General features: G+C 32.8%; 1 protein-coding gene across 5 annotated transcripts in view; it reads right to left on the bottom strand.

Annotated features, from left to right (window-relative positions):
* Nucleotides 1-3294: 3294 nt before the first annotated feature.
* The window catches only part of LOC132116959 (electrogenic sodium bicarbonate cotransporter 1-like), a 46127-nt gene continuing 36860 nt past the window's right edge, over nt 3295-12561 (bottom strand). For 2 of the 5 annotated variants that reach the window (XM_059525879.1, XM_059525882.1), the window contains 11 exons: nt 11505-11618; nt 10738-10899; nt 10389-10567; nt 9835-9907; nt 8199-8267; nt 7094-7201; nt 6921-6986; nt 5627-5788; nt 5451-5544; nt 4171-4238; nt 3295-3937 (listed from right to left, as the gene is read on the bottom strand). In XM_059525879.1, coding sequence (XP_059381862.1) covers nt 4207-4238; nt 5451-5544; nt 5627-5788; nt 6921-6986; nt 7094-7201; nt 8199-8267; nt 9835-9907; nt 10389-10567; nt 10738-10899; nt 11505-11618 — 1059 coding nt within the window. In that variant the 3' untranslated portion in view covers nt 3295-3937; nt 4171-4206. The remainder of the gene's footprint in view (nt 3938-4170; nt 4239-5450; nt 5545-5626; nt 5789-6920; nt 6987-7093; nt 7202-8198; nt 8268-9834; nt 9908-10388; nt 10568-10737; nt 10900-11504; nt 11619-12561) is intronic. The other 3 variants (XM_059525880.1, XM_059525881.1, XM_059525878.1) reach the window with 3 other exon arrangements.

The raw sequence follows: 12561 nt of genomic DNA, 5'->3' as shown, positions 1-12561 counted from the left end.
TTTTAATGTCATTTAATTTATCCCTAAGCAATAATAATTTAGGAAATTATCACAGCATATTAAAACATTCAGACTGGAAGAATTTTTTTTGTCATATTAGGTAAAAAATGTTAGCCTGAATGCACTGTAAGTCGCTTTGGATAAAAGCATCTGCTAAATGCATACATTTATTTATTTATTTTTATTTTAAATTTAACTAATTGAATGTTTCATTGCATTTAAAAAACATTTAAATTTAATTTTAGCAAATGTCTTATGACACAATTAAATTTAATTAACATTTATGTATAATAATATTGACAATCAGGAAGCAAAGGGTAAAATGAAGGCTCTCAGGGTTCTCTGCTTTGCTTCTGGAGAGAGAACTGAAGAAAAAAAAACATGATTTGAAGCAGGATTGAGAATCTCTCCTGTAATTCTGCTAAATGGCCAGAAGATGACACAAAAAGACAGAGGATGCTCCTCTGATGCCTGAAGACCCACATCACGATTGACTGTCGTATTCATCATATAAATAGGCCCTACTAAAATTCTAATGCTCTTAAAAATATTTTTAACTGTTTGTGAAATTAATTTACAACATTTAAATGTTAATTAGGCTGGGTTAATCTACTTCATTGCTAATTGTATTTAAAGCTGCAAAACTGTATTTACAGCGTTCAAAGAGCTTACATATGATAAAATTGACTGTTCTTTTCACCTTCGAATATAGTAAAAATATTGTGTTAAATGTCATATAACTTCAAAAATAAAGCTGAAATTTGTTAAATTAATTTTTATTAGCTAATGGAATGAAATATTTTGCATGACTTACTGATAATGGCCTATATTTTTTAGAGAGCTGAATTATGGTAAAGAGCTACTTTACTGTTTTGTAAAGTCTTAATGGTGTTAGGAACCTAATAAAAGTTAATTATAAAGCTAATGAAATATTATGTCTCACTTTTAATCGACTTATAAACAATTGATTCCACATTTTAAAAAATACACAGAGGGTAACCTTTATCATCAAGGGGTGTTGTGGCATAGTGGTCAATGCTGGTAAATGAAAGGAAAATGTAAATATAAGGCCATAAAAATTGGCCTTGTTTAGGGTTGGAATCACTATTAGGCATTTTCTCTAAGCATCTGTAGGTTTTTGTCCTTTAAATAATAGAAAATAGAGTGTCTTTACATCAATTATGTGTAATAAAGAATCTATGACTGATCCAACACATTAAAGCTCATTTGAAGGCTCGATCCCAGAGGTCTTACTCTTTGCTATACAGTGACCCTTGGGTTAACAGAGCAGACATGCGTTTGCTTACATCCCAGCACACGACAGAGAAGGTGAAATCTGTGAGAAATGCCACAGAGATGATCAAAGTAACTAATAACCACTCCGTATTAAAGTTGTCTAAGCATGTGATGACATTAAGGCCTTTTAGCTTCCTTATGCGCTAAATCCATTCCCGTGATGAGATCCTGAATTACTGAAATGGAAAATATGTGAGTTTCAGCTCTGGTTATCTTCTTGGGAGATGCTTGTGCGGTGATCTGAGCAATTTAGATAATGACCAGTCATTCTGCCGTTTATCCGCATGTAAACACGGTTTATCTCGGTGCAACATGTGCGTAAAACGATTATGAGGAGGCTAGATGTCAAGATTGTGTCAGAAAAGTGCAAGAAAGGAGAAAGCAGTTTTATGTATTCAGACAGGCAACGAAGGAGATCATTCCAGTTCTGAGGAATGACTTGAAGATGAGAGATTACAAGGACTAGAACACAGTGCCTCTGGGCTTTTATCCAGATTAGACCCAGATTCCCATTTCAGGTTTTGTTATGTAGAGCCGTTTGGCTTTGGCCTGCAGCACTTTTTGACCTCAGAGAGAGAATCGGAAAGGTTTATTTTTACCTTTAGTTAAGTAGTTGGGGATAAGTGTTTTAAAATACATTTATGTAGTGAAGTATACATCCAACACATAAAAGCTCATTTGAATGCATCACACGACCAGAAAGTGGTTTAATAATTGCTTTAATTTGCCCATCGCCTCACAGTGCTACAGAGTGATTCCCTTTTACAGAACATCAACTGTTAATCTCATTATTGCCTGTAGCGTCATAATCAGAGAGTAAGACAGCTTTCACAAGAGAGTTAAGGACAGTAAATGCGTCTCAATTTTAGGTTTTAAAAAAACAGCATCTAAAAGAAATGATTTCACACTATATGCATCTGGCTAAAACAGTTCAGTCCTTGAAAATGCACAGGCAATGCAATACAATCAAAAGAAATGGAAGACATTATTGATCAGAGGTGATGATGATGATAAACAGATCTATGTACAAACACTGACTTGGAGTTTATATATAGATAGATATATATGTTGTTGATGTTTAAAAAATATTCTACATTAGATTTGCCCACTGAAATATCCTTGTGCTGATCATAAGTGAAAGTGATCTGTCTTAATGGCAGTATTTAAGTTCCCACATACATTGCATATTGCTGTTCCACATTAAATCTCATTTATTGAGTCATTACACCCCTCAACGTTTCATCTCAGTATAAAAGACGTCGCTATCTACAGCATTGCTTCTTTTTTTGAAAACAATAAAGGTACAATAAAAATATCCAGATAATAAAATCACCACAAATCATCTGCTTCATAGTAAATACATTGAACACAATCACATTGAAAGTATCTGCCCTGTTATGGATTGTCATTTATGATCAAAGAAACAGATCTGGAGTTCACAAAAGGTGTGATTTTAGTCAAGAGGCGTCAAACACAGTTCCCGCTCTTCCAGTCACGTGACTTTAAGATTGCCGTTGACATCCGTTCCATGCTGCATAGAGAAATGCTTCACTCAAACACAGAGTGCCTGGCACCTACAGTCCATTATAAGAGGTAGAACTAGAACATCATATTCATTGTCAGTGTTTCCCACTTTAAGTGTCTTTATAAGAACAGGAAAAAAAAATGTCTTTAAAACTGCAGTTTCCCTTATTGGGATGAATAGTTACAGCGGTTTAGTAATAATATATACGCTTAAATACACTTCTAAAAGACTAAAGGTTTGAGTTTTCGGAGAGAAAATAAAACATACTAAAAGCATCAACAAAAACTATTTAAGCCTGTTTACACAACTGGTAATTGTGGCCTTTTATCTCACAAATCTAATTTGTTCTTGCAATTCTGTTTAAATCTCACAATTCTGACTTTTTTTCTCAGAATTGTCAGATAAAAACTCAGAATTCTAAGAATAACATTCGGAATTGTGATCTATAAAAAAAGAAAAGAATTGAGAAATAATTTTTGTATTCTGTGACTTCCATAGAAAAGGGAATTTGTTCATTTATATTTTTAGAAAATTTGATCGAATGTGCTCATTTGAATGAAGTGCAGTAATTTAAAAGAAAACTCAAACCTCAAATTTGTTTTGTTTCATACATTAATATTTTCTACGTTATTAAGACTGATTATAACATGATTCTGGCATGCTTTTTGTTTAAAAAAATAATAACGTTATAAAAGTTAAAAAATTATTGAAAAAAAATAATATATCAGTCTGGACCCAGAACCTAAAAATACTTTTTTTTTCAACTTTCCAACAGTAATGCTACCAAAACGTCAGAAGGACATACAAAAGGAGCAAAAAATATTAAAGCAAGTTTTTAAAAATTCTTTGGTAAAGAGTTATTGGTTGTAGTGTAGAAATAACATTCGTCTTTTTTTTTTTTTTTGGACTTTAAAAAGAAACATTCTAGCAACGTTTTTTCTTTTGCTGACTGGCCAAAACATCCTCTGGATCTAAAAGTGTATTTGTGAAAGTGTGTTCAGGAGTGTTTAAAGAGACGTTTCGGAGGCTGGAGTTTTCCAGAAGAATTTGTTGTTGTCGGGGTCCAAATCGACTCTTATCTGAGGCACCATATTCTTAAAGGGGTTTAAATCCTGACTAGGAGAAAGTGAAAGAGAGAGCTGTTAGATATGATTACAAAAACACACAGCATTATAATGCTAACCGATTGGTCTGCCAATGCATTACAGTGAATTGACCAAAATTAAGTCTAAAGTTAGCATGGTTCCATCAGCTTGACCAGCACTAAGCACATGCCTGAGCAAGCATGCACTTCATGTTGATCTAAGCTGGATAATTATAGACATGCATGTGCACACAAGCTCATTTACCTTGACACAGTCTTGGAAAGGAAAAAGTGCTTTCCATCAGTAGGGAGTGAGGAGGGACATGGGCTTTCCTTTGAGAAACAAACACATGTGCTGTTAATATACATACATACACATGGCAGATTGTCAAATCATAGAGGGCTAACATAAAGCTGTTCTGATGCAGCTGAAAAGAAGACTTTATTGGTTAGTGGTTAGAATTAAAAGAGGTAGTAAAGAACAGGAAATGCAGGTTAAAATCAACATGAGACTGTATTTGCAACCCAGTTTACTTCTATAATCTGACACTTGCAAATGAAACAGGATATTAAATAAAAACGATGATTCAGGGTTTTCTTGAGATTAAAACATCATTTTGTGATCTTGGAGTTGGTACATCTTTTTCATGTTTTTGAAGGAATCTCTTCTGCTCACCAAGGCTGCATTTATTAAATAAAAAATACAGTAAAATTAGCAATATCGTGAAATATTTTTATAATTTAAAATAACGGTTTTCTATTTGAATTATATGTAAAAATGTTATTTATTTCTGTGATCAAAGCTGAATTTTAAGCATAATTTCTCCAGTGACGCTTCAGAAATCATTCTACATGCTGATTTGCTGCTCAAGAAACATTTATTAATATTATCAATGTTGAAAACAGTTGTGCTGCTTCATATTTTTGTGGAAACTAATAAAACAAATTTTAGGATTCTTTGATAAATAGAAAGTTCAAAAGAACAGCATTTATATACTTTTTGAATAATAAAAAAAAAAAATTTTTGTAAAATAAATTACTACTCAAGGGGCGTCTGAAGGTCGTGGATAGGAATTGTTTTTTTAACAATGAGCATTGTTTCTCCCATAATAATTAACAAAAGAGATCGTCAGTGCATCCGTCACGGACCTGAAATCATTAATCGTTAAATTCCACATAATTCCCATCTCTATAGAGCAAAATATATCCAGGTGCTTGGAGAGATTGAGAAATAAGTGCAAAAAGGGAATTTGCAATGAATCACGCACAAAAAGACCAGGAACATGTATTAGAAGAGTAAATAAGGTCAATTTGATTGCATGTTGACTTTATTAATACACAGTGATTAAGGGTGTGTTATCTGTTATTGATCCACACAGACCAGGAAACCAAGCAACAGCATAAACAAAGAGAGAGACGGGATTCAGAGCTGTTTTCTGAAGGAGCATGTGACGACAGCCGGAAGAGAGGATCGAGGGAGAGGCCATTATTAAATTGTTAGTAAGAGGACAGAGTGACGGCTGGAGCCCCTGCGTGTTTACTCACGGTCTGAGGGCTTCTCCCCCAGCACTGGCTCCTGTTCCATGGCCTCCATGGAGATCTTTATGCTGGGAATGTTCTCATTGGCTGGAAAATCCGACTGTAAACGCAGGGGTGGGACATTCTTACCACTGCAGCTTCACTGAAGCACTCGTTTCTGACAAACACTGAGAGAGACTCACGTCGTTCATGTCGCTGTCGATGCTGCCTTTCTTTTTCTTCTTCTTTTTCTCGTCCTCTTTCTTCTTCTTGTCTTTCTCGGGCATGACGTCATCCAGGTAACTGAGATCGTGCTGCGAGAACACATAATCCATGGCCTTTCTCACCGCGACCAACGCAAGAATCTGGAAAAGAACAGAAAGGGATCTCAGATGTGTGAAGATTAATCCTGTATAGGGTTAATTTATTTATTTATGGAAATGGAACAGTTTATAGAAGTTTTAATAAGATAAAATAAGAGATTGTTATATTTGATGCATCAGGCTCATATTGTATGATATAGTGAGAATATGATGCTCTTTTTTTTTTTTGATAAAGAAAAAACAGCTCAGTTTTATTCAGAGGCTCAATGCAATTTGATGCAGTTTTTGGCTTTTATGTGGTCAAAAACAAAGATGAAATTCTAAAAGACGTAAGTGAGATCTTTATAAAAGTATAGAGTATTAAATTGATATAAAGTATTACGCTACTTATATAAAGTGTATGATTTCGGGGCAGATCAGACATTGCATGTTTAAGTTAGTGTAAAACAAGTCATTTCCTGTTGCCAGCAGTTGGCACTATGATTATTATAACTGAATATTGACATGCTTTATCACTTAGTTAAGTGTTGCTAGAATGTTTGAGCTCATTTGTAGCTTGTTGCTAGCCTATTTAACACTTGCTGACGCTTGTTGCTAGGAGTCCATAACAGTTTTAAACATGTCACTTTCTGTTGCCAGCAGGTGGCGCTATGACTATAACTGAATATGGGCATGGATATGTGTTCAGGACAATACACATATCAAACATGTGGAGATTGGGGCAGACTGGATATTGTCCGAGTTATAGCAACTTCCTGGTTCAAGGTGAAACATCAAATTTTATCAGCCCGCCAGGGACACGCTCTTTGACGAAATCTCAAGATCTTCACAATTTAGCATCGCAAAGGCCTTATGATTACACTCAGCAAATTTGAAGATGATCTGATTAAAGTTTGTGAAAGTACGAGGCCTAAAAATTGCAAAACTGCACAAAAATCATACAGGAAATTAAAAATAATAGACTTCCTGTTAGGTTGCGGATTAGGCCACCGGTGCTCGGGCACTAATAAAGATATGAAAGTTATTATGTTTATGTCATACATTTTTTTAAAGATTTCATAGCAAAAAGACATGCTAACCCCAACCTAATTCATACTAAAGGCCTTTTAATGCTAAAAAGTATAAATTATAAACCAGTTTTGTTTGCAGTGAAACTGAGTGTATTTTGACTCACCATCACAGGAAATATGATGGCTGCTACTGTTGACTTCAGCACCCACAGCAGAGCCAAACACAGCACCTGTGAACAGACACACACACATTCATCATGCATATACAGCACTGAAGCTATAGATCTGAGCCCTGTAGAGCACACACACACACACACACACACACACACACACACACCTGTATGAAGGTGAACAAGTGAACCCGTCTGAGCGGTACGTGTCTCAGGTAGATCAGATCTGGTTGGTGTTTTGCAGGCATCAACAAGAGCTGGAGACGATCCATAAACTACAGACGCACACAAAAAAATATTTATTCATAGTTCATTCAGAGGCAGATATCCTGTTGTCACCAAAAAAAATTGGAAATTGAAAATTAAATATAAAATGATCTCAGATAAGTATATTTCATTGATATATAATATTTTCTATATAAAAATATAAAATGTAATAAATAAACAAGTAAATAAAAACATTCTGTATATAATGTAATATATGAAAAAAAAAAATATATATATATATAAAATGATAACTAAAAATGTGAATGTTTAAAATGATCTTATTTAAATATATATTATGCAATATATGTATTCTATTTACAAAAAAATGTATAAATATATGGGATATTTTTATACACTTTTTTAAATAGAATATATATATTGCATAATATATATTTAAATAAGATCATTTTAAATATTAACATTTTTTGTGTATATATATATATATATATATATATACACACTATTTAAATTATATTTGTGTTTTTATATTTTAATTAATAAATACAAATAAAACTACTTAAAATAACCGTTTTAAAATATATTATATGTATTCTACTTAAAAAACAAAATGTTATATTTTTGAATATTTATTATATACAAAATACATTAAAAAAGTCACAAAAATGTAAAATAAATAAGTTAATATTAATAATAAAATAAATAAGATCAACTAATATAATAAAAATATAATATTTACATGAAAAAATATAGATTATTTTTGCTTAGAAAGATGTAAAAAGGTTCGGATGACTTATGCATCATGGTTTAACAGCAAGCTCCATTATTTAAACACATTTTGATGCACAAATCTGTCTTGAAGTGCTCTTGATTTGTCCAGGCATTCTACACCTGTATACGCCTGATTTATCCCGACTTTCCTGAACTCAGATCATGTTCTGGAATCGGTCGGGTTCCCAGGCTCCAGCGGAGATCAGGTAGTCCGGAAGATTAGGGTCTCTTTCTGCTGAACAGTAACATGACACTCGCTGAGCTGCATGAACTCACCTGGACGCCATTGAGAGAAGCAACACCCATGTAGAGGAACACGCCGTATAGGACGGGCATAGGGATGAACTGCAGAGATCAAACCAAATGCACCGTATTACTGAATTATATCAATAATACCGCTTCAATTTGTCTTCAAACACACAGAACAATACTGTACACACATACAGAATCAAAGGTTACACAAAGACAAAAGCAGTATCCACCAAACACACCCCAAATCCAACCTTGTCAACATAATATGCTCCAAAGGAGGAGATTTGAGCAATGCAAACAGCTTATAATAAAAAAAGAATTTGTGTTATTGACAAAAAGCACACAAAAATGAAAGCCTCTACATCCTGGTATGAGTTTTTTCCCACTCACACATCAATATCCTTTCCCAAACTGTGATGTTTACAAAGTAAATGTCCAGTAGGGGGCAGTAACCGCACTAACTGCTGAAAAAGTATACAATTATACCAAAGTTTAATATTAATCACAATTATATCATGGTGCCAGTACCATGGTACAGTGAGAGTAATACCACAATAAAGATAATATTTATAAAGAATTGATAAATGTCTAAATATTTTTAAATAATGGACATTATATTTAACATATCTAATGTATGTATATATAAACATTACCTACATAAACATTAAATATATAAATATAAATATTTATAAATATATTTACAAATATTTAGACAAATTAATTTATTAAATAATTAACATTAAATATTAAATATATATAATATATTAAATATATATATTTAAATATATATAAATATAAATATATATAATAATATATAGTATTAAATATTATATTTATTGTGATAACATTTATAAACAATGCACATTATAAATGTTTATAAAAATCTTGTAACATTTTCAAAAATCATGCTTTTTTATTATGTTATGTTTTTATTGCTTTTTATTGTGTTAGTTATCTTTATTTTTTGTTATTTTTAATCTGATCAAAATAAAAACTGCAGTTTGACTGAGATTAATTGGAATGCACAATTTTTTTTATTGTTAAAAGAAGAGTTTTCTGTTTTATATATATACACGCACACACAAAAACATGCAAGAAAATAAAAAATAAAATAAAAAAAAACATCACCACAGCACTGTACCTATCAATAATATTTTTTTTTTTACCTTTTTTTCATAAAAGATTTTAAGTAATCAAGTTTAATGAAGTTGTTGATACTGGGCTAAATAAATATAAGCCATAAATGTATTATATATTTATAAACCCTATTTAAATTAACTTAAGAAAAATAACTTGCTTAAAATATCCTCAGAAATATTTTGTAGACACAACTGATATTTTCTTAAATACTCTTCTGTTTGCATCACAGATATGAATTATGATCCTGCTATGTGACAAGCCAGAGTCATGAGTCATACATATTTGTGGTCTGTTTTCCCAGAAGAGAAATAAATGGATAAATATGTTTATGTGCTAAAAAAAAAAAAAAGAAGCATATTTTGTCAACTTTTAGTAGAACACATGAACTCAAAGCAAACACACATGCATTAAAAACACTACAACCCTCTTTAACATGCAGTCTTATTCTCCCGGAGAAAGATACGTTTTAGTATGCAAAAAGAGAGTATAGAGTGAGTTTAATAAATATGAAATCTCAAACCTTCAGAATGGGGGCCATGAGGACCGACAGACCTGTCAAAATAAACACCATTGTTCCTGTGACTCTCTGCTCCCTGCATGAGAAACAATCAAGAAAACAAGCATGAGCCACACTCATGTGTGAACGGATTCAAAACACATGTTAACATTAACAAATATGCATTCTTATGCTTTTAGTTTTAGTTAACTATAATAACCCTGGTTTACATTTATGCATTATATAAATCTATATCATCCACATTCTATATAAAAAATATATATATATATATATTAAAAAAATCCATACAGGTCAACTTTTCCACATTATTCTTGCTTGTTGATGTTTTATTTATTGACACTATGCTGCATAGCCCCGCCCACAGTGAGATCTCATTGGACAAAAATGCTGTTTCATATAACGCCATATTAAACCTGTTTAATTGGTTGTTTTTTAGTGAGGACGGCCAAACCTCTTGATGCTGTAATCAAGTTCTTTCCATGTTAAAATACAGTCTAGAGAGTTACTTAAACTAGGTTGTCCTCAAGATTTCAATGCATTTTGACTTTTCCCCTCACCTGACTCCAAGGAATTTGGGCTGTTCCCCAGGTGCGGAGGTCTCAGTTTCCATCTTGATGGAGTCTATGTGTGCGATGGAGATGACGGTTGCTGCCACGTACCACGGCAGACCCATGAACGAACACACGATCAAGAGAATGGCGACCCAGAACAGGTCCAGGTGATACCCGGCTCCCTTCTGCGCTCAGGGGGAGAAAAACAACACTCGTTACATTAAATGAATGATCAGTTCTCCACATTAAGCACAGATCTGAATCCTGTCTCGACTGAAGCGTGCAGTGGTGTATTCCCTCATTAAACTCCACAGCAGCCCCAGAGTCTGTGTAACATCACATCAGCCGTTTGTACCTTCAGCTTGTGCTCCTTGCGGTTGACGATGACCGCCGTGATCTGCTGGTCCATGAAGACGAGGATGGTGACCAGAAGAGCAGGTAAGAACGAGGCCAGGTAAACCCACCATGGGTTTCCTCCAAACGGAGGAACAAACCAACCACGATTTGGACTCGTCGGCTATTTAGGGTAGAAAAATGCAGGATAATTAGAAATTGAAATAAAATGAACTTTTTTTTTCTTATTTTCATTATTTTTATTTGGCATTATAGTTTTTTTCCCTAAACATAAACCGCATTGTGAGTCAGTTGAACCGTTGCACCCCTAATATATTTACATCTATTTTATTTACATTTATTAATTTAGCAAATGAATAAATCACTTTATAATCGTTTTCATTAGCAAGGATTATATACTTTATGCATATTATATATATATAGTTATAGTATCTACATTTAAATAGAAATATGAGCATCATAATTATATTTGAAACTAAATTATCTATTGATCTGCTATATTATATCATGTATTATGGTTTGTTAGCATTACTAACGAAAGTTATTTTGATTCAGCTTGTGCCAATACAGATTTTGCAGTAACAATACAAGCACTGGATTCTCACATGATGTACATGTAGAGTTGTGTCTGTTTGTGACACACACACACACACACACACACACACACACACACACACACACACGTATTAGAGGTTTCAAGTGTCAGACTTCAGTGAGTGGTTTGGGATTATTAAAGGATTACTGTAACATAGAAGTGCACTCACACACCTTGAATTCACTTGGCACTATTAGTTTGGGTGTATCCACACCGACCAGCGCATCCACAACACAGAAGATCAAAATGGCCAGAATAATGGCGAAGTCACTGATCATTTTGCGGATCTGCAAAATATAAACAACTATTCAGCATATGACTTCACATGTACAGTTCAAACAGTTCAGATGATGTCAAATAACATGGGGCTTTTTCAGCATATTTTATTTAGTTTATTTAATACATTTTTTATAAATACATGTATACATTTTTATCAGTATTTTGTGTTGTTTTCAGCATTAGGATTTTATGTTATAATTTATAAAATAAACGCATAAAGGGAAAGTGGAACTTTTTAGATGTAGTCTCCATTTCTTTCACATTTTTCTTTCTTTTTTTGTAAGAAAAGCCTTGCAAAACAAGATATTTGTTTTTGATACACTTGATCTCAAATCAACTCAACTAAAAATCAAATTGACTCAACTCAACAACTCAAATAAGCTCAAATCAAATCAATTGAACTCAACTCAAATCAACTGAACTCGACTCAAATCAACTCAAATCAACTCAACAACTCAAATAAATTCAACTCAAATCAACTCAAAATAACTCAAACTCAACAACTGAAATCAACTGAACTCAAATCAACTAAACAAATGAAATAAACTCAACTCAACTAAACTCAACTTAAATAAACTCAGATAAACTCAACAACTCAAATCAACTGAACTCAAATCAACTCATCTTAATAAAAAAAAAAAACATGTTTACATGTATGTAAAAAAAGATGTAATAATGTCTAAATCAAAATTGGCAATAAAAAAAGTTCATTAGTAAACTGTATGTTGCATTAGTAAATTTAATACTAAATAATCAAAAACATCACAGATCTTTGACTAAAATACACTATAAATACCAGAATCGAAAGTGAAAACTATAATCTTTAAATCGAATCTCTAATTAGTGGAGATTAATGGAGATTTATGATGTTTTAATGAGTACAGATTGGTAATATGCTACAGCATTTTTGGACAGATATTTTCCATTACAGCTGCCAAACCAAAAAGAGCT

This window comes from Carassius carassius, chromosome 36 (assembly GCF_963082965.1).
Source record: "Carassius carassius chromosome 36, fCarCar2.1, whole genome shotgun sequence".
Lineage (NCBI taxonomy): Eukaryota > Metazoa > Chordata > Actinopteri > Cypriniformes > Cyprinidae > Carassius > Carassius carassius.
The sequence above is the reverse complement of the archived record's forward strand: the minus strand, read 5'-3'. Positions and strand labels throughout refer to the sequence as shown.